This window comes from Bemisia tabaci, chromosome 9 (genome assembly GCF_918797505.1).
Source record: "Bemisia tabaci chromosome 9, PGI_BMITA_v3".
Taxonomy (NCBI): Eukaryota; Metazoa; Arthropoda; class Insecta; order Hemiptera; family Aleyrodidae; genus Bemisia; species Bemisia tabaci.
In genome coordinates this window covers 37,829,987-37,855,939 of record NC_092801.1, presented here as the reverse complement: position 1 = coordinate 37,855,939, position 25,953 = coordinate 37,829,987, and the positions used below count along the sequence as shown (strand labels likewise).

The following is a 25,953-nucleotide window of genomic DNA, read 5'->3' as shown; positions in this document are numbered from 1 at the left end:
CGTAATAAGCACCTTCGGGTTAAGTGGAGTCTGAGTGAAAAAGAAAAAGCCTAAGTTCAAAAGACGATGACCGTAATGAGATACTTTGCAAGGCTCTCCCATGCTCGTGTTACGGAGAAACCTTGTAATTATGCAAACGTGGTTTGCGTTGTTGAAGCGCGCTAGACTGTTGAAGTGTTGAACACAAGGGACGGAAATGCGACATTAGGAAAGGAGATGTGGGCATGGCTCAAAAATCCAATCTTTCGCTATAAGACAAATTTTCGCGATTGGATATGGTTGACTTTTTCGACCTAATCCTAATGAGGAAATTCTTTTTTTAAACCAAAGCCACCAGTCTGTTGAGCTCATCAGCAACCGGTGTCTGAACCGAATCCAAAAGTTCTCGACCTAAAGAGTGAAACCATGTATCTCCATTGCGATTTTTCAAATATCTGCTTCTTTATTAGTTTTTCAAAGAGGAAAAAGTCACCTCCATATCTTGAAACTTCTGCGAAATATGCTGCTAACAGAGGAGAATAATCAAGGAAATTCTCATTAGAATTAGTCAATTAAATTTCTTGAGAATTTCCTTGAGTTTTCTCTTCTGTTAGCAGCATATTCCGCAGAAGTCTCAAGATATACAGGTGACTTGTTTCTCTTTGAAAAAGTAATGAAGAAGCTGAGATTTGGAAAAACCGTATTGGTGATACACAGTTTCGATCTTTAGGTCGAGAACTTTTGGGTTTAATTCAGACACCGGTTGCTGATGAGCTGAACCTGGTGGCTTTGGTTTAAAAAAAAATTCCTCATTAGGATTAGGTAAAAAATAAAATATGACCTGTCTAAGTCTGCAACACCTCAAACAGGTACGTGGTTTTGTATTTTAGCCATCAATATCTATTTCTTGGAGTTATTTCTCGTTCTCAAGATGTTTTCTCCTCACTGGAAAAAAAAAAACACATTGGATCTAGAGTCCAGACTCTTGAGAACATTGACAAGAAAAAATACTATTAATTCAATCAGATTTTATCAGATTTTTGCTTGAATCAAAAGGAAATCCGCTTAAATTAATAGGCTTGGTTCTTGATTTAAGCTAGATTCTGATTGAATCAAGAGTACTTTTTACTGTCGATGTTTTTAAGAGTCTGGACTCTAGATCCAATGTTTTTTTGTTTTTTTTTCCAGTGCACGGTTCGTGCAACGAAAATTACTGAAATTGACCCCTGATCAAGATATTTAATGTCGATTGAGCACAGGGGAGAATTTCATGAGCGCCGCCGCCCGCGGCGCACTATGGTCCAAAACGCAAGAATATAAAGAAAAGATGTCTGATAATGACTGAAAGATCACGAAAGTTTCGTAACTGATGTTTTTTTGAGTCGCTAATTTCGAATTTGAAGTCAAATTGCCTACATTTTAACACCGTAACCTATTAATTGTGGGCAAGTTTATGGCACGCTGCGGCCGGCGCTGCGCGGCGTGCTACCAGCTCGAAACGAGCGATGACGCCTACAAATCTAAGGGGATACTTCAAGCATTGCGCAATGCGTGAAGTATCCCCTTAGGTTTGTAGGCGTTAGTGCGCGTTTCAACTAGTTTCAAGCTGGCAGCACGCCGCAGCGCCCCCGACGCGGACGAGTGGTGAACGTTTTCTCTTGAAAACATTGACAAGAAAAAATACTCTTGATTCAATCGGATTTTTGCTTGAATCAAAAGGAAATCCGCTTAAATTAAGAGGCTTGGTTCTTGATTTAAGCTAGATTCTAATCGAATCAAGAGTACTTTTTCTTGTCGATGCTTTTAAGAGTCTGGACTCTAGATCCAATGCGTTTTTTTCCAGTGCTTAAAAAACACGATTCAATTAGATCATCAGAATTTGTCAAATTTTTCAAATTGTCTAAGTCTGCAACCACTCAAATTTTTCAAATTCCGACGCAACAACAAAGCACCAACTTTCGATTCACAGTTCCACATTGATCAAACATCAAAAACTCAAGCAGCTCACCTACTGTAAGCGTGGACGGTTGGAATTAAATTTATTGCGCGCAGCGTTGCCAACTCGCCTCGTTATCGTCCCCTATTCCACACACATTCCACACGGCAAAGATTGTCGCTTCAAACGATTTGACAACCGCAATCACGTGGGCTCACCGGCAGTCCCCTTTCCACTCATAAATAGTGCTCTCGTATTTGCAAGTATCCCACGTTGACACCCGAACCGGCATCGATCATCGGTCAATCGCTGTTTCGACCCGCGAACTTTCACGAGTCCTCGGAGTAATAAAAGGCTATCTACCGTGCTAAGGAAGAACGCCGTATGAGCCTTCAGGCGTTGCCAAATTTCCCCTGGAAAATTACTAATTTTCAGGAAAACTTTAAAATGTTTGTCTACCACTCTGAAAAAAAAATATCTGTGTATTTACTAGGAAAAGGGTAAAATTACCAAGAATTTTGGGTTCTATTTGATCCCAGTTTTTTCTTGGTAAAATTACCGTTTATGGAATTGGTATTTTTACCGTGAAATCTCGGTAAAATTATTGAACTTTCTCGGTAATTTTACTGGACCTTGTTAAAAACGCCAATATTTTTATCGACTGTGGTAGAAATACCGAGATAAAATGACAAAGTTACCGGGAATTGATTACCAATAAAAGTGGTATTCTTACCTGAAAAAACAGTAAAAATACCGGTTTTTAGGTAAGCTTACCAGTCTGTCTTGGTAAAATTACCAATAATTGGTAAAAAAAGTGAGATGGTAAAGGTACCAACGGACCTTGGTAAAAACGCCGAGAATTTTTTTTCAGTGCAATTTCTCAGATAATTTTCTTCGTAATTTGTTCCAAAACGTCTGAAAATTTGAAGGAAAAATATTCATAATTTTCTTCAAAAATGAACATTTTATCGAAGGTGATTTGGCAACTCTCGAATGTTCATACGGCGTTCTTTCGTAGCACGGCAGTTATGCTCTGCGACATTTTCGCACGATAGTGCTAAGATCTAGGAGGAGTTGACACCTCGGTCCCTGGATTTCACGTTCAATTTCAATTATGAGCATGCAATGGGTAGATTGAAATCGATTTTTCTACGGATGTTAAAAGATTGCGATGGCTAAGTTGCTGAGGAACAGAACCGCCTATCTGCAAAGTGACGATTTTTCAAGACAAAGAGAAAAGTTCGCCATTTTTGTAATTTTAAGATTAGGTTTGTAATTTTTTTATACAATGTAGCGTTATCACAGCCTTCCGATGCGGAATTTGAAAAATTAAGAATTTCTGCTTCCGTATTTTATACTTTTGGTTGACCGACCCAAACTTCAGCCCGGAGAGTCAAACTGAAGTTTGACCTACCAAGTAGTTAGACAAACCAAATGATACGGTTACATGGACCAAATAGTTGCGCCGATAGGAGCCAAAACTACAGCTCCTACGGCTGAACTTTTTTTCTCAGAGCATCAAATCATAACAGTCAACATTTAACTTCCTGTGTTGTTAATCTTCGAGCTTTCATAAGCTGTCTGATTCCGTTCAATTGATTCGCCCGAATTCGATGTGAAAGTCCGAAAGTGGTTATTGTATAGATGTTATCATGGAGTGTGGGAGTTAGGATTCCGCTCTCTGTGTTCGAGCGGTGAAATCGTGAAAACTCACGGGCGGACCCTGCAGTAGCCGGAAGCCGAAACCAACTCGAAGTCTCTTAATGGATTTTTAGAGAGCAGAATTGCTCCAGGTGTTCCTATTGATTCCTGGACGTCCTAATGTTGGTCATTTGTCATGACCTGGCGTGGCGCAACAAGCTTCCTGCGTGAAAGGACTTCGTCGCGTTTCGGGATAGACTTGGTTCCTCCAGAAATGGAACCTCACGAAGACGTTTCTAATGCACGTTCGGTAATGTTCGAGCAGGTGACTACAGTGATTATGAAGCGTTGCCCACAACGAATGAAAAACAACTTTATCAGCCAAAATTCACTTAATAAAATAACAACTTAATTTTGGGAAAAGGCTGCAAAAAAAAAAAAAAAACAACAACAAAGGATAAACAAAAACCCGGAACGTTTAAATATATTAACAATTTCATTTTCAAACGGTAAGAAATCTGTATTTTTCATTTTTATTTTTCTTTCCGGTCGAAAATGAAATTGTTAATATTTTGAAACGTTCCGGGTTTTTGTTTATCTTTTGTTGTTTATTTGCAGCCTTTTCCCCAAATTAAGTTGTTATTTTATTATGTTGCCCATAACTTGCACTGCAGAATTTTGACCAACATCGAGAGATGTAACCTCTATCTAATTTTTATTCTTAGCTATTTTGAGACCGGCCTCGTATTTCACTGTAAAATAAAAGAAGTGGGTGTATTTAATTTAGGGGGCGTACTTTCAATATAAATTCTATTTGTCCATCATCTATCTTCCGATCTACCTTCGTGTCTTGAGAATGCAAACATCCTCCCGCCAAATTCAAATTTCAATCGCCGGACGAACGCCATATCCAGCTGCCCGGGCGCCTTCCGTCGTTGCCTAGCAACCCGCATGACGTCGGCGTCACGTTGTCGCACGCATTAAATCCACAGGCGTTAGGGCTTACGCAGGGTTTCGGCACTTTCAGCGGGATCGATACTCAGTACGTGTCAGATTCGCTCGCTGATAATTTGCAATGAGCGATGCCACATTTTTGAATAAGGAACAGACCCTTTTCACTATATCTTAATATATTTTCGACTTAATGCCACTGAAAATTCTGAAAATATTGTTAGTTGGATCTTGACGTGGCACTGATCTTCAGTAGAGTCCCAGAGTTAAGTACAGAGAGTTAAGACTAGCCCCCTCATGGAGTCACAAACGATATAATGATAACAGAATAAAGATTACACAAATTGACAGTTTTTCGTAATCTTTGACCAACTTATTCTCAAATTTTCTTCTCTCTTCCTTCTCTCATTCCGTTTGTTCCCTGTCGAACCCGTTATTCCCCGGTCCAGTCTACATTGTAATCTTTGCAATCGGTGAAATTGTAATCTTTATTCCCGTTTGTAACATTGTGCAGACCTAAAATACGGGAACAAATCAGAAATCGATTCACATTGTCTTGACTCTCAGTATAAAGGGACGCAAATCTTTAGTTTCTTCTTCAATCTTGCAACGCTTGAAAACTCATACGATAACCCCTCAACCTTCCTTCTCCCTTTCAGTCATATCACACATTTTTATCTGATTTATTCTTTTAAATGAAAATTCAGTTCTGGTTTACATTTGAATGAGCACGATGTGCGCTTTTTATGAATATTAATTACGAATAAGACTCCCTTGGAGGATAACATGACGCGAGATCAAAGGAGCAGGCCAATATTGCTGTAGCATGGTCTAGTGGTCAGAGTAACTGATCTGTTACACTGACGTCCAGGATCGAATTACAACTGGAATACCAAAAATAAAACGAATTATTTGGATTTTTCACCTCTCTCGGGTGGTCGCCAGAGACGGATCGAACGCTTTGGCAACACCGGATTTCCTCCATTTAAAACTATGTTAAATAATCGATTCTTGTCGGAGCACCTGGCCCCTCCAAGAATCGATACATTTCCGTAGGTTTAAATGGAAATTTAAATTTCGTGTAAATTTCGCGCCGGGATTTTTAACAGTGTTTTTTTTATTTATTTTTTTATGGCGGGTCCTCACAAATAAAGACATACACTGGATAGGAACAGGAACAAAGACCCTGTTACTAATTTTCGCGAGGAAGATTCGAAGGGCGGTAAAAGTGAGAGTAATTAGCCAATAATTAATGAAGCGCCTCCGTGGGTCGTGCTGCAAGAAAACTTTCTCGAGAAAGGAGCAGAGCAAACACAATCGAAACCGAGACTAATTCGGCTCCGTCGAAAAGGAAACAATACGATCACATGATCCAAGGTGAGGCCCAAGCCTGTCTTTTCGGCAAACCACAACGCTTCCTTTCATTTCATTCGGTTTTTTTTTTAAAAAAAAAGAAAGTAAAGACAGGCAAAATTTTAGACAGACTCCTGTCTCTCTCCAAAATTAACCTGTCTCTGTATCTAATGTCATTAGATGATACTCACACTGGAAGAAAAAAAAAAACACATTGGATCTAGGGTCCAGACTTTTGCAAACATTGACAAGAAAAAGGACTCTTGATTCAATCAGATTTAAGCTTAAATCAAAAGGAAATCCGCTCAAATTAAGAGGCTTGGTTCTTGATTCAAGCTTAAATCTGATTGAATCAAGAGTATTAAGCGCTTAGCCGATAGGCAGCGCTTTTTGATTTCGACTTGCCTCTGAGTACTAGTATACTAGTGCTAATGTGTTTAAATGGCGCACCAGCTCATCGATGTGTAGGCTTTTTGGGGGGTCCATTTTTAAAATAAATAAAGCTGTGAAAACTGTATTTTATGCTTTTAACGTAATGCGCAGGTAGTTTCGATCGTTTGTCTATAAGAAATTTCCTTAGCGGTAGAGTAATTCGTATCGAAATTGATCGTTGAACTCAAGTGAAGCCTAAAAAAAACGCGCCTGATGAGCTCAACGGTGAGCTCATTTTCGGGAAACAAAAATACGCGTTTACGGTTTCCTTGGTAACCTTTGTTTGCTATCAGCTGATGTTTTTTCCATTACCAAGCCAAGTCGACGGAGTTTATACTTCATTTCTTCACTAAATACATTTACTAACACCTGAGCGCTTTCTAATACGATAGTATTAGAACTTTCCGGCTTGTTTTTTCTTTTCGATGTTTTTGAGAGTCTGGACTCTAGATCCAATGTGTTTTTTCCCAGTGCAAAATAAAGTTACCGGGAGTAAAATTTTATGACCGTCGTAGATAAAGATGGGTCAGTCATTGACTTGGATACGGAGGGGTTTGGTCGTCTGCGCTTGCGTGAGTCAGATGCAGCGGTAGAAAGTGCGATGCGCCGGCTAAATTGATTTGCCACGGGATTGATATAATGTGTCAGTGTCAGTGTTGAGTTGACGACTTTTATCCTGTTTCTTAACGCCCCAACCACCAAATCACTCGCTCATCGTCGCTCCGCATCAGCCTCGTAACCTCAGACGTGGGCTTGCCACTCGCGTCCTCTTTTCACTCCAGCGGGCAGATTCTTGACATGATAGACAAAGCTATAGACAAATAAGACAAAAGGGATTTGGAGGGATCCTATTGGTGGAAGCGGGTGGTTGCAATGGGCAAAGGACGTGGGTGATAGACTAACTAACGGCAACCCACGAGAGACCCGATAATTAGTCCATCATTTTCTCCCTTAGTCTATAAGAGCCACCCGTTTCCACCTATAGGATCGCCTCTTACTCTCTATGTCTTCTTTGTCTATAGGTTTGTCTATCAATTTCAATAATCAGTCCACTGTGGGCAGATTCTTGACATGATATTTAAAGCTATAGACAAGAAGAAAAATAGAAAATGGAGGGATCCTTTCGTTCAAAATGGATGGTTGCTATATAGACCAAGGAGGACAATGCTGCCGCGCACTAAGCAAGAATGCCGTAAAATCCATCAAAATTATCCCGCATTTTCAGGGCCTACTTGCCGCCCGAGGGCCGCCTGTATTTTGCCGCCGATTTTTGAAACATCAATAAAAACCATCAAGTGAACGTGCAGCGGGGAGGAGTGCATAAGACGCGTTTACTCGCGTTGGACACATTTTTTGCGAAGCCCTGTCAACATTACCAGCAAAAGTTCACGGAACTTTGCGCGAAAGTTAAGTTCCGTGAACCTATCTCTGCCGTGAACAAGGCATTCCATTTATAAAAAATGAACGAAAAAATTATGAAAGAGCAAACTGACCGCACTGTGTTCGACGCAATGCGTGAAGCATTCCTACTGTCAAATAAGCGCTGTGCGTTTCACACCGACCGCTTCTGGACGCACTGTGTTTGACGCAATGTATGAAGTATTCATGCAGTCTTGCAGGCGCTATACGCTTCACGCCGACCGCTGCCGACCGCTGCTGACCGCACTGTGTTTGACGCAATGTTGGAAGTATTCATGAAGTCTTGTAGGCGCTATGCGTTTCATGCCGACCGCCGCGCCGCTCCACAGCGGGGGATATGGGGGGCATTTCCCTTTTTTTTTTATTTATTTATTTTCCGGTTGAAAATGAAATTGTAACTATTTTGAAACGTTCCGGGTTTTGTTAATCCTTTATTTTTTTTGCAGCTTTTCTCCCAAACTAAGTTGTTCTTTTATTACTTGTTACATACAGTTCGGTGGCGATTCCTAATAAACAGTGAACTTTCTAGGTTCAGGTAACCAAGATTTTTGGTCATTGAAAACGAAGTTGGGTTGCTGGCGCATAGGACCAATATTGACGTCACATCTATCGGAATCCTGAGCTACGAACACGGATCTGGCGTTGAGTATATAGCGATTGCAGAGCAGTGCCCAGCCGTGGCGAGGCGCGTTTTGCGATATATCGATTGGTCTGCTATTTAAACCAATGAAAAAGGATCGATTTACAAGGTGTTCGCAGCGAACACCTTAATAATCGATTCTTTATAATAGCTTCAAATACGGGGATATATCGATAATAATCGATCATTTACGCCTCGCGACTGGTGCCCAGACGCGAATGACAACCTGCGCTTGCGATTATGAGTTAATACCTACTTCGAGGTGCAATGCAGAAAGTCCCGTGCCAAATCGGGCCCGCTTCTCTCACACACTAACCCGATATTTTCATAATTTCCCCACCAGTCCGACAACATCATAGTCTCCAGCTTTGCCGAAATGCCACGGAAAACTATTCAATTTCGATTCAATCTGCGAGCGATTCGAGCCGTTTTGGCACAGATCGGTTGCAAACACAACAATCGCGAACCGGTCGTTGACCGGCAATAATTCGCAGCTCCTTCGCGCCTTGATGATGCCCATTGTTGCCCGATTGTACATGATTTTACTTTTTATTTAAAATAGAATGTAGAATGCACTGGAAAAGAAAAACACATTGGATCTAGAGTCCAGACTTTTAAATACTCTTGATTCAATCAGATTTTAGCTTAAATCAGGAACCAAGCCTCTCAATTTGAGCGGATTTCCCTTTGATTTAAGCTAAAATCTCATTAAATCAAGAGTCATTTTTTTTATTAATGTTTTCAAGAGTCTGGACTCTAGATCCAATGTGTTTTTTTTTTTTTTTTTTGCAGTATGGGTGTGTTACAAACAGGTGGTATACAGTCATGTGAACTGTGTGGACACCGTGTGGGTTAAATTGCACCGAAATTATGTTGAGCCTTTTACAAATGTTTGAAAAAATTTTCCAGAACGCACAATTTGCGTAGTTCATATCACGCATTTTCGAATTTTCTGCTTTGGCGGGCTTTTTACCTGTGACACCGGCAGTCGGGTTTGTTTGCGTAGAGAGGGATCGATGACAACTTGGCCGGAGGAACGGAATATCTCATCAACTTATATCAATATTTTCTGCACATGATTTCATTCGTATTGAAGCATTTACAGCGGCTTTTTTCTAAATTTCCAGTTAAAGATTCTTTAAATGACTGAAATCTTAGGTGAGAAAAATTGATCGGGAATTTTTCGAATAAGAACGCCATCTCTAACATTCGATCAACATTTGAACTAATGCTTTGCGAACAGAGTATTCCTATCTGAAACACGCATGGAAAAAGGTTCCAGAATTCTCAAATCACGGACTGTCCTCATTTTCATTTTTGAATTTTTTTGTGGTAACCGCAGAGTTCTCACTATCCTTGTAGATTTTTTATAACAACAGCTAGAATCCCATTGGGACGACGGAACTTCCTGTTGTCTTAAAGAAAAAGAAAAAAAATCGAAGAGGAAAATACTCATAAGATTTACTCGAGGAATTCTGGCGATTTTTTTCGGAGCAAGCTATCACAGTCTGCGAGATGGATGGTTTATTTATACGTAGGTTAAGTTATTTTTGCATCTCGTTTTGGGCAAAGCTGATAGGCAGTGACCGCAAAAAAATGCAAAGGGCACAAACAAATTTAAATTGTGTTGTACGGACGACGTAAATTTTGCGTTTCGCATTGTATTCTAGACATTTATCATGTTCTCAACATGGTTTGCGTGGCATTTTGCCTATACTGCCGTGCTAAGTAAAAACACCTCATGAGCCATTAAGCGTTGCCAAATATCCTTTGATAAAATTTCAATTTTCAGGTGTGTATATTTTCCTTCCCATCTTCCAGAGAATTTCATTCGTAACTCAACCTGCAGTATCTGAAAATTTCAATGAAAGACATTCATAACTTTCCTCAAAAGGAAGAATTTTCTGAGAATAAATTTGGCAACATCGGAGTGTTCATTCGAAATTTTTCTTTAGCACGGCTCCTGTGTGCAAATACTCAAATTTGCGGACGATTTGGCAACTCCGCCGAGGGTTTTCCGCTCCGCGGGCAATGCAACGCTTTCGCACGCCAAGGTGAGTGCTTTTGGCAACTATGTTGCAACTGCAACGGGGCAATTAGGACGAAACTAAAACCGGAAACTTCGGTTCCGCGCTTTTAGGAAAAACGTCGTATGACCCATGAGGCGTTGCCGAATTTCCCTCGGAAAATCGCGAATTTTCAGGAAAATCTATAAATGCTTCTCTTCAGATTTTCCAGAGGATTGCGTCCGTAACTTGATCCAAAAAGTGTGAACATTGCAAGGAATAGTATTCTTGACTTGCTTACAAAATAATATTTTGACAGGAAATTCGGCAACGTTCGAATACTCATACGGTGTTTTTCTTAGGCGCGACGGCGAAATCAGCTGCAAGTTTGGTCCAGATCTTGAGATACTGCTCTGAGCTTACTTCGACCTTGCTGAGTAAGTCAATTTTACACTTCGCACGTTGCAAAGAAATGCAATAATTTACAGTTTCTCAGACAAAAATGTATTTACCTTTAAATCTTGCGAAAAAATTCCCTCACAGATTGTATTTTTACCGTGGAATAGTTCGTTGTTTTCTGTACGAAGGAAAGTAACTCCATTCCAAGGTTTTAACGCAAAAAATTAAATTTTTACAAAGAATGAATTGGTGCGATTATTGTCCAAAATGTTTCGCATAAGATCTGGAAAATATCGGTAACATTTTCAATTAAGTAAAGCCAAGTTTCACCTCGTACACATGTAACTTTCGAAGGGTGATATGGTACAGTATTGAAATATAGTTACGTTTTTTAGAGAGGGAAACTACGAATTGGACTATTTCTATCAAAAGGAACTGTGTGCATTAAGACATGAGCCCTGATACCCATACGAATACATGCATAACAGGGTTCACGTCATTATGCACTTAGTTCCGTTTGGCAGAAATAAGTCCAATTGGGCACTAGGCTGATTATTGATGTTGATTGACGAAGCGATAGGCAAATAAGGCAAATTCGATGTGTGTACTTTGTCTTCTTGTCTCACAGCTTTGTCTACCAATTTTTATAATCAGTCCGCAAGATGTTGTAAGTGAAGCCATTGATGACTTTTCAAGCTCTCTTACTGGCTAACGGTGACACTTTTAGTCATTGATTACCATTTTATCCCGTGATTGTCATATCTTTTTGTCGCAGTGTCGTATTGTTGATTTTAGTTTTGTTAGTGGAGAGGAATATGAAATAGCTTGATTCTATCACGTAAACAGTGAACACCCATGAGTCAAATTCAGTCTACAAAGTGCATTCGTGGTATTCTGCGTGAAATTTCAATTAGGAGACTTGTTAAGAAATCTACAGAACATGCTCAGACAAACTGGCTCGGCTAGCTGCTGCAAGTGTTCAACGCATTGGCCATCAATCATTTTAAAGAGATGTCAAAAGTTACGCTCGATCGGTAAGAGTTGATTTTCCTAAGTTGAATCGAATCTCCGAGATATTTATCTCTGCAGGAAAGGTGAACGTTACTACATACTGGTACAGGTAACCATTTTTCTGGCAGAATCGACTCGAAGATTGGCAGAATTTACCATTACACCAAATACAGCGTGAAGGAATGGTAAATTCTACCAATCTTTTTTTTCAGTGCGCATAAACTTTCGGTTGTTGCCGAACACTCCTTTATAAAGCACGAATTTTTTGGGAAACTCGCACCAAAAAAAAATTCTCGGCGTTTTTACCAAGGTCAGTTGGAACCTTTACCATCTCACTTTTTTTACCATTTATTGGTAATTTTACCAAGATAGACTGGTAAGCTTACCTAAAAACCGGTATTTTTACTGCTTTTTTAGGTAAGAATACCACTTTTATTGGTAATCAATTCCCGATAACTTTGCCGTTTTATCTCGGTAATTCTACCACAGTCGATAAAACATATTGGCGTTTTTACCAAGGTCCAGTAAAATTACCTAGAAAGTTCAATAATTTTACCGAGATTTCTTGGTAAAATTACCAATTCCATAAATGGTAATTTTACCAAGAATAACCTGGGATCAAATAGAACCCTGAATTCTTGGTAATTTTACCCTTTTCTTAGTAAATGCACCGAGATTTTTTTTTCAGTTCGCGGATATATTTCTTTCAACTTTACAGAGAATTTTATTCGCAATTTGCCCTGGATAATCTGAACTTTTCTAGGGTAATATTAAAAAATTTCCCTCATAATAAATACTTTACTGAAAAAAAAAATAATTTGGCAACGCGTGAAGGCTCTACGGTTTTTTGGGGGGCCGGCGCAGTGGCATTGGACCCGGATTCCCGCTGTTCGGTGGTCGATGACGCAACCTTTTTACGGCTCCTTTCAAGAGCGCCGGTCTATTTTCAGCCGCGGGTGTTGTCTTTCGGGGGAGTCTGGAACCAGCGCCAAAGGAACATCCTTTTTTTCTCGGGTCCGCTTTTTTATAGCTGGCTCCGCCTAGTTCCTCCCGAAAACCAAGTTGTCAGCTCTTATTTGTTTTAATACTAGTTTCACGCGAATGCAATATGATCCTCCTCTCTTGTCGCAGTAAAATGCTGCACAGCCGGAATAGGGTTCGTATGATATTAAAATTTCTCGAACGTATTGGAGTATAGACAGTAAGTTGGAATTTTTTAGCCAACGTGATTTAAAAATCAGCAAAGAGCTGAAAATCTCAATATAAACGGAAAAGTCTGCATTTGCCTTCCTGAATGATCCGTAACTTGTGTTATACAAAACAGCGTATCTCTTTGAGGGAAAATTGTGCTCTTATGAGCTTTTTCCCTCTGAATTGAGATTTTCAACTTTATGCTGATTTTTAACGCACGTTGGCTAAAAAATTCGAACTGACTATCTGTATGACTCTTGCGTCCACCATCGTGTTTCTCGCCAACTTTTCCATAAGTATCAACAGTCAAATCGCAAATTCCTCACACATGCAACATCTCCATTCTAAGAACGAAGCCCAGATTAATCTATTTCGAAAACAATAGATCACTATGTGGCAACATAGGGGTTGTCATTTTAATTTCGGGCCTGTCCTGAAGAAATATCGATTGGATCCGGCAAAGAGGCGGGGGAAGTTCCTGCCCCGGGGGGGGGGGGAGTCGAGGAGGGCATGTGCCCAGAAAACACTGCTCTGGGTCCCTTCTTCACGCCAGATGTCGGAGCGTGTGTGACGCACCAGAAACCATCTTGCTCGCGTCTGGCCCGCCTCTTGAGTGTCAAAAACGGGGTGAAGACGAGCCTGAAAATTCCATCGATCCTCGATTTTTTATTCCGATCCATAGCCAGATCTTTGAGATAAAGTGTATAAGCTAGTCACAAACAATAAAAAACTTCACCCAGAGCAAACGTAAGAGTTGTTTCCTGTCAGAAATGACTCAAAAATCACGATGATCGCATCGGAGAAGTCTGGAATATCAGAGTGTCTAGCATCAGGAAAAACCGAAAAAACCGAAAAATATCTATAATATATATAAGAATATAAGTTCAGGAATAAATCAGGAAAATCGGAAAAATCGGACGTTTTATCAGGAATTTTTCTTACGCGAATCTCCTGAACGAAGGAAGCCTTACTGCTTTTTGCCTACAGTGCCAGGAGTCGAGAAAAATCAGGAAAATATCAGGAATTTTCAAAATGAAAAAATCAGGAATTTTTTATAAAATATCAGGAAAAATCAGGAAAATATCAGGACTTTTCAAAATTAAAAAATACTAGACACCCTGAATATACTCTTAGCTTCACAGTCTGCCATGCTAAAGAAGAACGCCGTATGAACATCCGTGAGTTGCCAAATAGTCTCCGATAAAATGCTTATTTTCGAGGAAAGTTATGAATTTTTTTCCTTGAAATTTTCAGTAACTTAAGGTGAAGTTGCAAACAACATTATCAGAAAATTGGAAGACAAATATTCATAAGAAATTCGTGTTTTATAAATGGAAATTTGGCAACGCCTGAAGGTTCATACGGTATTTTTCCTCAGCACCGCTTTTTTGAGCTCCCCGCTTCAAAAACAATACGATGGCACTGGTGAACATTTCGTTAGAGGAGTCATTCCATCAAACCCTTACGCTCTGGGATGCTACGCAATATTCAACATGGCTGACGCAAATTGTGAGGAGACACGGTATGGTCTTAATCAACACAAAGAAAATGTAAATATAAAACACGGCGCGGCGGTTGAAAAAATCCCGTCTCGTTACTTGTGTTTTGGCGGGTTTGCGTAGACCATGTCGATTTTTGCGTTGCATTCTACTGCGCAAGGTTCGGATGGAACGACTTCACTTACGAACTGACCATGTGCCGTATTTTCACTTTTGAAGCGGAGAGCTAAAAAACCCGCATATTTTTAGGCAGATTGTGAAGTTGGGAGTGTACTTTAGACTTCGGATGCGCTCATCGTGATTTTTGAGTCATCTTCTGTAAGGAATAATTCTTCTTTTTGCACTAGCTGAAGTTTACAAGTTACAACAGGCCCATTTAGTTCTGTTAACGAGTCCGGAGAAACCGAAAATTAAGAAAATGAAGAAAAAAGGCACCATAAGTGCAAAGTAGAACGAACTAAACACCTACATTTTATTGAAAGTGGCGGATTCCTCCGTCTAAAACAATAGATTCCACCACATTTCGATATTTACACAATGCGGCGTTTTTTCTTCGCCGTTCTTCTTACCCCTGCGTTGAAGTCTCCTCAAGCACGCGATCCCGAAATGCAGTGGCCTGGCGTATTTTGCGATGAATCAATTAATCTACCATCAGAATCTATGGCGGAGGATCGATTATCAGAATGTCTGCAGCGAACACCGCAATAATCGATTCTTTAGTATAGCTTTAAATGGGAAAATATCGATAGTCGATAATCACGCTTCGTCGCTCCCAGAAACTTGAATAGTACGAATTTCTGTCCAAGTCATTTATCCCGTCTCTAGTCACAACTGCTCCCTTCTCTTAAAATACAAACGTTCAGTGATGCGGGGTGGTAACTAAGGGTTGAACTTTTGCCTAACCTATCTAATTAACTTTGTATTGTGATCCTAATTAACTGTCAAGACGCGGTGTCTGTCTAGACACCAGACAGTCTGTGTTCAAAACATTTTGTCCCCGTGTGCCACCTGATACATGTAGAATGTAACTGGGGAACAAATGTACTTTGTTGTGTTCTTCTAATTAGCAGCCTGCTTTTCTTAATCTTATTGATGTACCATGGGGTTCGCCCGCTGGCCGTGCTATAAGGAAGAACGCCGTAAGAACCTTCAGGCTTTGCTGTATTTTCTTTTATAAAATGCGAATTTTCTGGTGAACTAATGAATATTTTCTTCCCAATGTTTCAGACTATTTTGTTCATAATTCTACTTAATGATTCTGAAATTGTCAAGGAAAAATATTCATAAGTTTCCTCAGAAATAAACATAATATTGAAGGAAATTTGGCAACTCTCACATGTTCATGCGGCGTTTTTCCTTAGCACGGCAGCCTAGAGAATTTACGGAAAAAAGACCAGCAATGATCAATTTTGACGCTCTGTCATTTTTAAGGGGCTTCGGTGAATTAATTTTGTACACATATGTTTTTTTATGTTTTTTCATTATTAATAGTTTGCTTTTTTATTTGTTGCAGGTAAGATTTCTAAATGTATGCATTGATTTCTCGATCAGAATTGAACCTCTAATTTTTGTCGGTGAGTCACCGACATTCACACCTCTTTTTTTGGATATGATCTTAAATCAGTTGTAAAAATTGCCTCCAAAGAAATTTTGAGCAAATGAAGAAAAGTAAACAGACATCCTGCCGCACTAAGGAAAAACGTCGTATGAACATTTCAATGTTGCCTATTTTCCTCTCAAAAATGTTTATTTTATAGAAAATTATGGATACTTTTCCTTGAAAATTTCAGACACTTTGGATCAAATAATAAACAAAATTCTCTGAAAAATAGTATTCCGAAATATTTCAGCAAATGCGCGATTTGTAAAAGGAAATTTGGCAACGTTTAAAGGCTTATACGGCGTTCTTCCTTAGCGCAGCAGTAATGCGGCGCACTATCTCTAATATCCCACGCACCTTTCCATCGATTGAAAACCTGGGAGATGATTTTAGTAGGACATTACTGTCATCCTGAGAAAAACGCCTATTGACTTTCCGACGTTGTCAAATTCATCCCGATAAAAATCGAAAGTCCTGGACAAATTTTTATTGTTTTCTCTTAAATTTTCCAGGGAACCATATCTTTACATTCCTAGTATTTGAGAGCATTTAAAGAAAGAATATTTATAATTTTTTTCACAAATAAATATTTTATCCAGTGAGATTTGGCAACGCTCGAATGTTCTTACAGTGTTTTTCCTTGAGCACGATGGCAAATTACGGGACGGTAGCACGCGACAAGCAGCGTGTTTGGTGCTAATGGACGTTAATGAACTTCACAACTTGTTGGGCGCTCGCCTTCGCCTCGTGGGTGGGTTTTAGAAGACTTGAGCAAAAACCCCCGGTTGGCACTTGGTTATCGCGTGACATATTCTTTTTTCTGCGTCATATTCTCTTTTAATTTAAAAGGCGACGGAACGAGAAAAAAAATCTTAAGCTATTACTTCATTGTTCGTATTTGATCGCTAAGATGCGCGGTCAATCACCTTACGTGTAAAATGCGAGGGTTTCAGAAAGTAGTACTGCCGTGCTAAGGAAGAAATCGTTCACCACTCGCCCGCGTCGGGGGCGCTGCGGCGTGCTGCCAGCTCGAAACTAGTCGAAACGCGCACTGACGCCTACAAACCTAAGGGGATACTTCACGCATTGCGCAATGCTTGAAGTATCCCCTTAGGTTTGTAGGCGTCAATGCGCGTTTCGAGCTGGCAGCACGTCGCGCCGCAGCGTGCCATTAACTTGACCACGATTAATAGGTCAGGGTGTTAAAATGTAGGTAATTTGACTTCAAATTCGAAATCAGCGGCTCAAAAAAACATCAGTTACGTAACTTTCGTGACCTCTTAGTCATTATCAGACTTCTTTCTTTATATTCTTGAGTTTTGGATCACACTGGAAAAAAACAAACAAAAAAAACACATTGGATCTAGAGTCCAGACTCTTAAAAACATCGACAAGAAAAAGTACTCTTGGTTCAATCAGATTTAAGCTTAAATCAAGAACCAAGCCTCTTAATTTGAGCGGATTTCCTTTTGATTTAAGCCTAAATCTGATCGAATCAAGAGTCCTTTTTCTTGTCAATGATTTCAAGAGTCTGGACTCTAGATCCAATTTTTTTTCCAGTGTACACTCTTAGTGTTAATGGTTTTTTTGATCCGTGTTGGTCCATACACCGAGTCGATGGTGAAATTGCACAAGCTTGTATTCAACGTTTGGTTCATTTCGTTTTGATTCAAGCAAAAATCCGAATGAATCAAGAGTATTTTTTCTTGTCAATGTTTTCAAGAGTCTGGACTATAGCTCCAATGTGTTTTTTTCCAGTGCATGAGCCGTTAGACGTTGCCAAACTTTTGACAAATCACGAATTTTCGGAAATATTTTGAGAATACTTTTTTTCGATTTTTCGACAGCATTTGAATGTTCATACGACTTCACCCAGCTTGGCAGAGGTGTTCTAGGTTCGTAGGTCAGTATATTTTGTGTACGAAAGTCGGTGTACAACACGAATTTAGTTATTCGGCTCAAAATCAACCAACTATTCTGCCGTGCTATTAGGAAAAACGCCGTAGAACATTCGAGAGTTGCCAAATTTCCTTGGATAAAAGGTTTATTTTTGAGGACAATTATGAATATTTTTCCTTGACATTTTCAGACGTTTTAGATCAAATTACGAACAAAATTATCTGAGAAATTGGTAGAAAAATATTTAAAAATTGTCCTGTGAATTAGTGATTTGCCAGAGGAAATTTGGCAACGCCTGAAGGATCATACGGCGTTCTTCCTTAGCACTGCAGTATTAATGTACAACATCAAATATTTGTGTGGTCGAATCTTCGAAACGCGTGTAAAGAAAGGTGCCGCGGTGACTTAATTTTCAAGCTCAGCCCCCTACGCCAAGCCGCGGCGCACTCCGGCCACACCGTCACTTTCTAAATGATTTATTCCGGTATCTGATCGAGGGATAATCATCTCGAAGTCAATGAGCAACGTGAATAGAAAATCGTTTGAGTGCGTGGTGGGCCCCCGGCCCGCACGTGGGCCCTTGCGTGTGTGCGAGGGGCCCCGCACTCACTGCACGGCACACAAGCATCGGACTCACGGAATGATTTATGAAAAAAGCTTAATAAATTGGATTAATCGGATGTATTTATGCGGAAAAGAACCATGCACACATGAATCGAATCGAAAAAAACCGTGCAGCTCGAAACATTGACAAGAAAAATACTCTTGATTCAATCGGCTTTTTGCTTGAATCAACAGGAAATCCGCTTACAGTAAGAGGCTTGGCTCTCGATTTAAGCAAAAAATCCGATTGAATCAAGAGTATCTTTTCTTTTTAATGTCTCAAGAGTTTGAACTCTGGATCCAAGCGACTTTTTTTCCAGTGCTTTTTCCGAAGTGTGATCCAAAAATGACAATGCCAGATTATGTTGTATTTTCGGTAATTTTGGGATAGTGCTTGGATACTGTACTTAAAGAAACTGTTAGCCTCACTGAAAAAAAAAAAAAAAAAAAAAAAAAAAAAAAAAACACATTGGATCTAGAGTCCAGACTCTTAAAAACATCGACAAGAAAAAATACTCTTGATTCAATCAGATTTAAGCTTAGATCAAGAACCAAGCCGCTTATTTTGAGCAGATTTCCTTTTGATTTAAGCTTTAATCTGCTTGAATTGAGAGTCCTTTTTCTAGTCAATTTTTTCAAGAGACTAGACTCTAGATCCAATGTGTTATTTTTTTCCAGTGCTTGAATTACGTCAGGTTTTTTCATCGATTCCTCAAAGCTCCGTCAAAGTAGTTGGGGCTCCAAAAGGCTCACCGACAATACAATTGAGTAATGGGATTGTTGCGCTTGAATCCTAATGCCCCTCGAATGAGTTGTTGCCCCAGTAGTTGTAATTACATTCAGGAATTGAATTAAATTGAGCAGTCAACAGCTTGGCTCTCGTGCTTGGAAGTCGTGATACTAACAAGTCTCGAGAGTTGTACGGGGGCGCCTCCTGCCCCCTCTCAACGCCACCAGACAACTTTTTAATTGTCTCGGTGAATAATGAGTCAACAACATGCGTTCAGCGATCTCGACCGTTGTCACTATAAATTCGCGCGAAAGATAATTCACCTCAGGTTATCGAATATGATACAGTCGCCCCTCGATAATTCGGAATTCAAGGGCTGAGTAAGTTTCTCGAATTATGAAGGTTTTGTTTTGAAGAGAGTTTCACTGGGGAAAAAAAAAAAAAAAAAAAAAAAAAAAATTGGATCTAGAGTCCAGACTCTTGAAAACATTGACAAGAAAAAATACTCTTGATTCAATCGGATTTAGGCTTAAATCAAAAGGAAACCCGCTCAAATTAAGAGGCTTTGTTCTTGATTTAAGCTTAAATCTGATTGAATCAAGAGTATTTTTTCTTATCGATGTTTTTAAGCGTCTGGACTCTAGATCCAATGTGTTTTTTTCCAGTGTTGAGTTAGAGAGAGTCTGCATGGACGAATTTCGAATTAAAGAGGTTCGAATTTTGGAGGGAAATGAGAGAGTTTTTTCGAAGTACGGAGGGGATTTTTCAGTGAATCATAGAGGGAGAGGAAGGCCTCTTTTTGAATTATATGGGGACTTCGAATTACGGAGGGAGAGTGGAACGCTTTTTTTGAATTAAAGCTGGAACAAACTGCCTAAAAATTTTGAATTACCGAGGGCATCAAAATACATTGATTCTTTCGAAATAGAGCGAGAGTTTTTCACGGGACAAGCCCTTTACTTTGAAGTATCGATGTTTTCGGATTATCGAGGGGCAACTGTATCCTCCTTGGATTGGTGAATGCTTAAGATGAATTTAAGTTGAATACAAGCTCGACTCGGTGTATGGACCAACACGGATCAAAAAAACCATTTAAACTAAGAGTGTACACTAAAAAAAAAAAATTGGATCTAGAGTCCAGACTCTTGAAAACATTGACAAGAAAAAGGACTCTTGATTCAATCAGATTTAGGCTTAAATCAAAAGGAAACCCGCTCAAATTAAGAGGCTTTGTTCTTGATTTAAGCTTGAATCTGATTGAATCAAGAGTCCTTTTTCTTGTCGATGTTTTTAAGAGTCTGGACTCCAGATCCAATGTGTTTTTTTTTTTTTTCCAGTGGAGGTGCTTAGTTCCAAGATCCATTGGCCCGGATATTTCAGTCATTTTGCGCTTATATGCTTGGAAAAAACTACAAAAAAGGGGTCACTTTCAAAATATGACGTAGCGGGATTATGATGAAACGTCAGTTTAGTTGCCGATCAGATGTGATTTATGTTGATTCGGCTAGATGCGTGGTCCTGATCTAAATTATTTCCGCGTTCTATTTCCCATGAGCGAAATTGAGCTCCTGCCCCGGTTCCGTCGCCTTCATCAATCATCCGAATAATCTATACGCATCCACTTCGCACAGTAGGTTCTCCCAGAGAGCGCTGTTATAATGTAACGAGATGGCTAGTTAGCTAATTATTAATCAGTCACAATTATCTATTAGCTGGCCAGGTTGGCCTAGTGGTCAGCGCGTCTGACTCCAAGTCAACAGATCCCGGGTTTGAATCTCGGTGGTGGCGTCTAATTTTCACGGCATTGACGAGTAGATCTGCTGAAACAGATTTTACTCGGTCCTAATCCCTAGGAGAATTTGGAAATGTGTGAGAGAAATCAGGGAAATATCAGGGAATTTAATTTTCTGAATTCTATGGCAACCCTGTCTAACCAACCTTAAGTCCTTGACGTTGGTTTTTCAAGTTTTGGGGGCTTCTGCAAGAAACCCGCCGGGGCCCTTTGAGACACCCGTCAGGATTTCTTGAGGGGCCTAAGCACCCTAGCACCCTTGACCAGACCGCCCCTGGCCGAAGTGCGGCATTTCTGGCCGAATCTTCGCCTCCTTGTGTCTTATGGTCCATTTGGATCACATTTCGCAATAAGAAACAACTATTTCTGGCTCATTTTAGAAACAGCATATGTGCCCTTGGTTTCTCTATGTACAAACGTGCACTTCGACGGTGAAACTACCAAACCACGTATCTCGTTTGCGGTGTTTAAAAATCTACGCTCACATTTTATTTTTTTGAAGTAGACCAAATCAATATCATTCCTTGAAATTTTCACAGAATTTTCTCCGCACGAAGAGGAAAAATCACAGAGATTTTCAAGCGTAGACGTTAAGTAGTTTTTTATTTAAAAAATGAAGTATGACAGGAAGTCTGCGACGTCGCAAACCGAGATACGTGGTTTGGTAGTTTCACCGTCGACTTGAAAAAAACACATTGGATCTAGAGTCCGGACTTTTAAAAACATCGACAAGAAAAAATACTCTTGATTCAATCGGATTTTTGCTTAAATCAAGAACCAAGCCTCTTATTTTGAGCGGATTTCCTTTTGATTTAAGCTTAAATCTGATTGAATCAAGAGTCCTTTTTCTTGTCAATGTTTTCAAGAGTCTGGACTCTAGATCCAATGCGTTTTTTTTCAATGTGCTTTTATAGAAAAGCTAGAGATAGTGGTTCCTACTTGCAAAATATAATCCATTTCTCACTGTTGCAGATCCGCGTTTTTGTGCGGCGGGAGTTCCGTATATTAGCTCCTAACCCCCCCCCCCCCTCCACTCCCTCCCCTCGGTTCTTTTAATCTATTTTGACTGATGAGAGAGCGGCTTTCCGTCCGCCCAAACTCAGTGGGTGCCCCCATTAGTCGTGAGTCACCTGTCGCCTGATCACCGCCGGGCCGTTCCGATCACTGATTTGCGATGTTTACACACGGAGCGTCTCCAGCTGATTTCGAAGATTCCTATCTGATGACAAACAGTTCATTTATTTATGGTCGGATCCTGCTCGTTTAAAAAAGTTGAGCATGGGCCCGGTTCCTATGAGGCCATGGTGGCGGTGGGCCTGATGGCTGGCCTTCCGGAATGTAGATGTTGCATGTGTGAGGGAGTTGCGATTTGACCATTGATTCATATGTAAAAGTTTGCGAGAAACACGATGGTGCCTTTTGTTTTCTCTGAAATCATCTCCTAAGCTCAAAAAAAGCTCTCAAGTTGAGGCCAAAATGGAGGGGATATCTCACGTTTTCCTGAGGGTCCACATCTACATCAAGACAAACTCTCCATGCAAAGATAGGGTGCAATTACATTGACAGGGCTGCCACTTTATTTGGGGACTCTAAAACTGAAAACACGGCATCACTGCTAATGTATTTGCTCCCTATCTTTGCATGGAGACTTTTTTTTGATGTAGAAGTGGACTCTCAGGATAGCGTGGGATATCCCTTCCATTTTGGCCTCACTTTGAGAGCTTTTTTTGAGCTTGGGAGTTGATTTCAGAGAAAACCAGTGGCACCATCGTGTATCTCGCGAACTTTTACATAAGGATCAACAGTCAAATCGCAAATTCCGTACACATGCAACATCTCCATTGAATCAGTGAGAAAGAAAACACACCAACTCGCAAAAATGAAAATAATCAAGACACACAAAACTGCATATTAGGTGAAAAAGTTAGTCCAAGAAAAAGATGTTTGGTGCGTAAAAGCAAGTGCTTAAGGAAACATTAAATTTCTAAGTTGGAACAGATACGATAACTTCAATGACCTTCACGAAAATTGTCTGTCCTTAGTGAAAAGTGAGCATGTTCGAGGCACCGAGTTGGTGAGTTTTCGTTCTCACTGATTAAATTTAAAATGGTGTCATATGCACCCGCCTAATATATCTTCAAAATAGAAAATAGCCGCAAAATATGTATGTTTCCTTGCTTCACTGCATAATGGAATAGGAAAGAAGAATCAAGTCTGAACTTCAGTCTCCGAACTTCATTGACAGCTGAATGACTGAAAACATCAGTTACTCGGACCAAAAATTTTAGTGTTCCTCAGAAATCGAGGTTCTTTCTCTGTTAAGTTGGTCGACTGTTGCTTTGTTAACGGTCAGGTCTCAGCACTACGTCAACGGACCATCCAATATTTATGCATCAGTAACTGTCGGATACGTCCAGCAGACGTCACGGTCGGCTCATCAAAATTGTCGCTTCTGTCGACCATACTGCCCCGCTAAGGAAGAACGCCTTATGAGCCATCAGGCATTGCCAAATCACCTTTGATAAAACGCGAATTTCCTGGTAAACTTTTGAATATTTTCCTCTCAATTTTTCCGATAATTTTGTTCGCAATTCCGCCTAAAGTTCCTAAAAATGTCGAGGGAAAATATTAATAACTTTCCTAAAAAATAAACGTTTTATCGAAGGAAATTTGGCAACTCTCGATTGTTCATACGGCGTTCTTTCTTAGCACGGCACCATACAGTTACACCGGCGCTGATGACGTACGGCAACCCAATCACTGGAAAACGCCCGATATCGTGGGTCCAGCCCATGTTGCAACATGTTTTGAAAAACATGAGATCTCTTCATGGGAGGAATGGACCACCATACAAGCTACGAAGTTGTGCTTTTAGATGCAAGTTCCTCAACCAAAAGTTCACGTAGAACACGGTTCGTGCAACGAAAATTACTGAAATTGACCCCTCATCAAGATATTTAATGTCGATTGAGCACACCTTGGAAAAAAAAACACATTGGATCTAGAGTCCAGACTCTTGAAAACATCGACAAGAAAAAGTACTCTTGATTCAATCAGAATCTAGCTTAAATTAAGAACCAAGCTTCTTAATTTAAGCGGATTTCGTTTTGATTCAAGCAAAAATCCGATTAAATCAAGAGTATTTTTTCTTGTCAATGTTTTCAAGAGTCTGGACTCTAGATCCAATGTGTTTTTTTTCTAGCGCAGGGGAGAATTTCACGAGGGCCGCCGCCCGCGGCGCACTATGGTCCAAAATTCAAGAATATAAAGAAAGAAGACTGATAATGACTGGAAGATCACAAAAGTTTCGTAACTAATGTTTTTTTGAGTCGCTAATTTCGAATTTGAAGTCACATTGCCTACATTTTAACACCCTGACCTATTAATCGTGGTCAAGTTAATGGCACGCTGCGGCGCGACGTGCTGCCAGCTCGAAACGCGCGATGACGCCTTCAAACCTAAGGGGATACTTCAAACATTGCGCAATGCTTGAAGTATCCCCTTAGGTTTGAAGGCGTCAGTGCGCGTTTCGACTAGTTTCGAGCTGGCAGGACGCCGCAGCGCCCCCGACGCGAACGATTTCTTGCGGGGAGAGCTCCCTGGCGGAGAAACTCGTATATCGTTTTATTTTTTTTTTTTATTTTATTTTTTTTTAAATTTTTTTCTTAATTTTCGACTTTTAACGTTACCGTGGCAATCCCGGCGATACGAAACTATGGCAATCTCAATCTTGACGCTTCACTGGAAAAAAACCACATTGGATCTAGAGTCCAGAATCTTGAAAACATTAACAAGAAAAAGGACTCTTGATTCGATCAGATTTTTGCTTAAATCAAAAGGAAATCCGCTCAAATTAAGTGGTTTGGTTCTTGATTCAAGTAAAAATCCGATTGAATCAAGAGTATTTTTCCTTGTCGATGTTTTTAAGAGTCTAATCTCTAGATCCAGTGTGTTTTTTTCCAGTGTTTGGCTCAGCAATAGCAAATTTTTTACACTTTGAACAATTAAGTGTGTAATATTAACAAAGTTTGATTGAGAAGCCTGCCAAAACCGTTGTAGTGCGAGATTTGACTCACGTAGAGTATCGTGTTTCATGTGACCCGGCAAGTCAAGTTTCCCGTAACCAACGTAAAATTAATACGTTAATATCTTAGTTAGGAGTTGGTTTCAGTAATTTTTGATGCAAGAATCGTACTCTACGTGTATGCATAGTTTCTTACTGTAGAATCTTCAATCCTACGGTTTTACGAAATTAAACTTTTGTAGAAAGGTGTAAGTAAAATTAGCAAGATCGAAAACTAAAAGTCTTGCACAGGAAACTGAACGGGAAATCTCGAGAACGGCGAATCTTCCAATTTCCCCACAATCTGACATTGACGAGTCCATCGACTGGTCATTGCTTCATCGACCGTTGCCAAATCGCCCAAAACGAGCGTATGGACTGATTTAGTGGCTACGTTATTCGATGAAAAATCGAACCCTTGGTTCAAATGTAAAGAAAAAACTTTTTCTGATTAGCACCCTTTGCACCATGGTCGCAAAAAGGTTTCCAAGTTTTTCTTGAAATCGAAAGTTCTCGTATTTATTGTGTCTTTAATTGATTTTATGCCCGGTCAATGAATACATTTTGATAAATTAACATAAGTAACTCATGATAAATTCGCACATGAGGTCATGTTAGTTTGTTTTGGTTCGAACCAAGAGTTCGACATTATATATCGAATGACGTAGTCACTAAATCAGCATGCATGGACAAAAATTAAATGTTGATTTAGCATATTGTTAAAAACATGCCCAACAAGTTTCAAATGCTGATTTTACATTTGAAGAAATGCTAACTTAACTGCGCTCACTGTAAAACGAACAAATTCA

General features: G+C 39.9%; 1 protein-coding gene across 7 annotated transcripts in view; it reads left to right on the top strand.

Moving 5' to 3' along the window:
- The window catches only part of LOC109043926 (growth arrest-specific protein 2), a 189,715-nt gene that overhangs the window by 121,839 nt on the left and 41,923 nt on the right, over positions 1-25,953 (top strand). For 2 of the 7 annotated variants that reach the window (XM_072304502.1, XM_072304501.1), the window contains exon 2: positions 15,971-15,985. The exons of the other annotated variants lie outside the window; for them this stretch is intronic. Coding sequence is in view for 1 of the 2 variants with exons in the window: in XM_072304501.1 (XP_072160602.1) it covers positions 15,971-15,985 (15 nt within the window). In the remaining variant the exon portion in view is untranslated. The remainder of the gene's footprint in view (positions 1-15,970; positions 15,986-25,953) is intronic. 7 annotated transcript variants of the gene reach the window in all.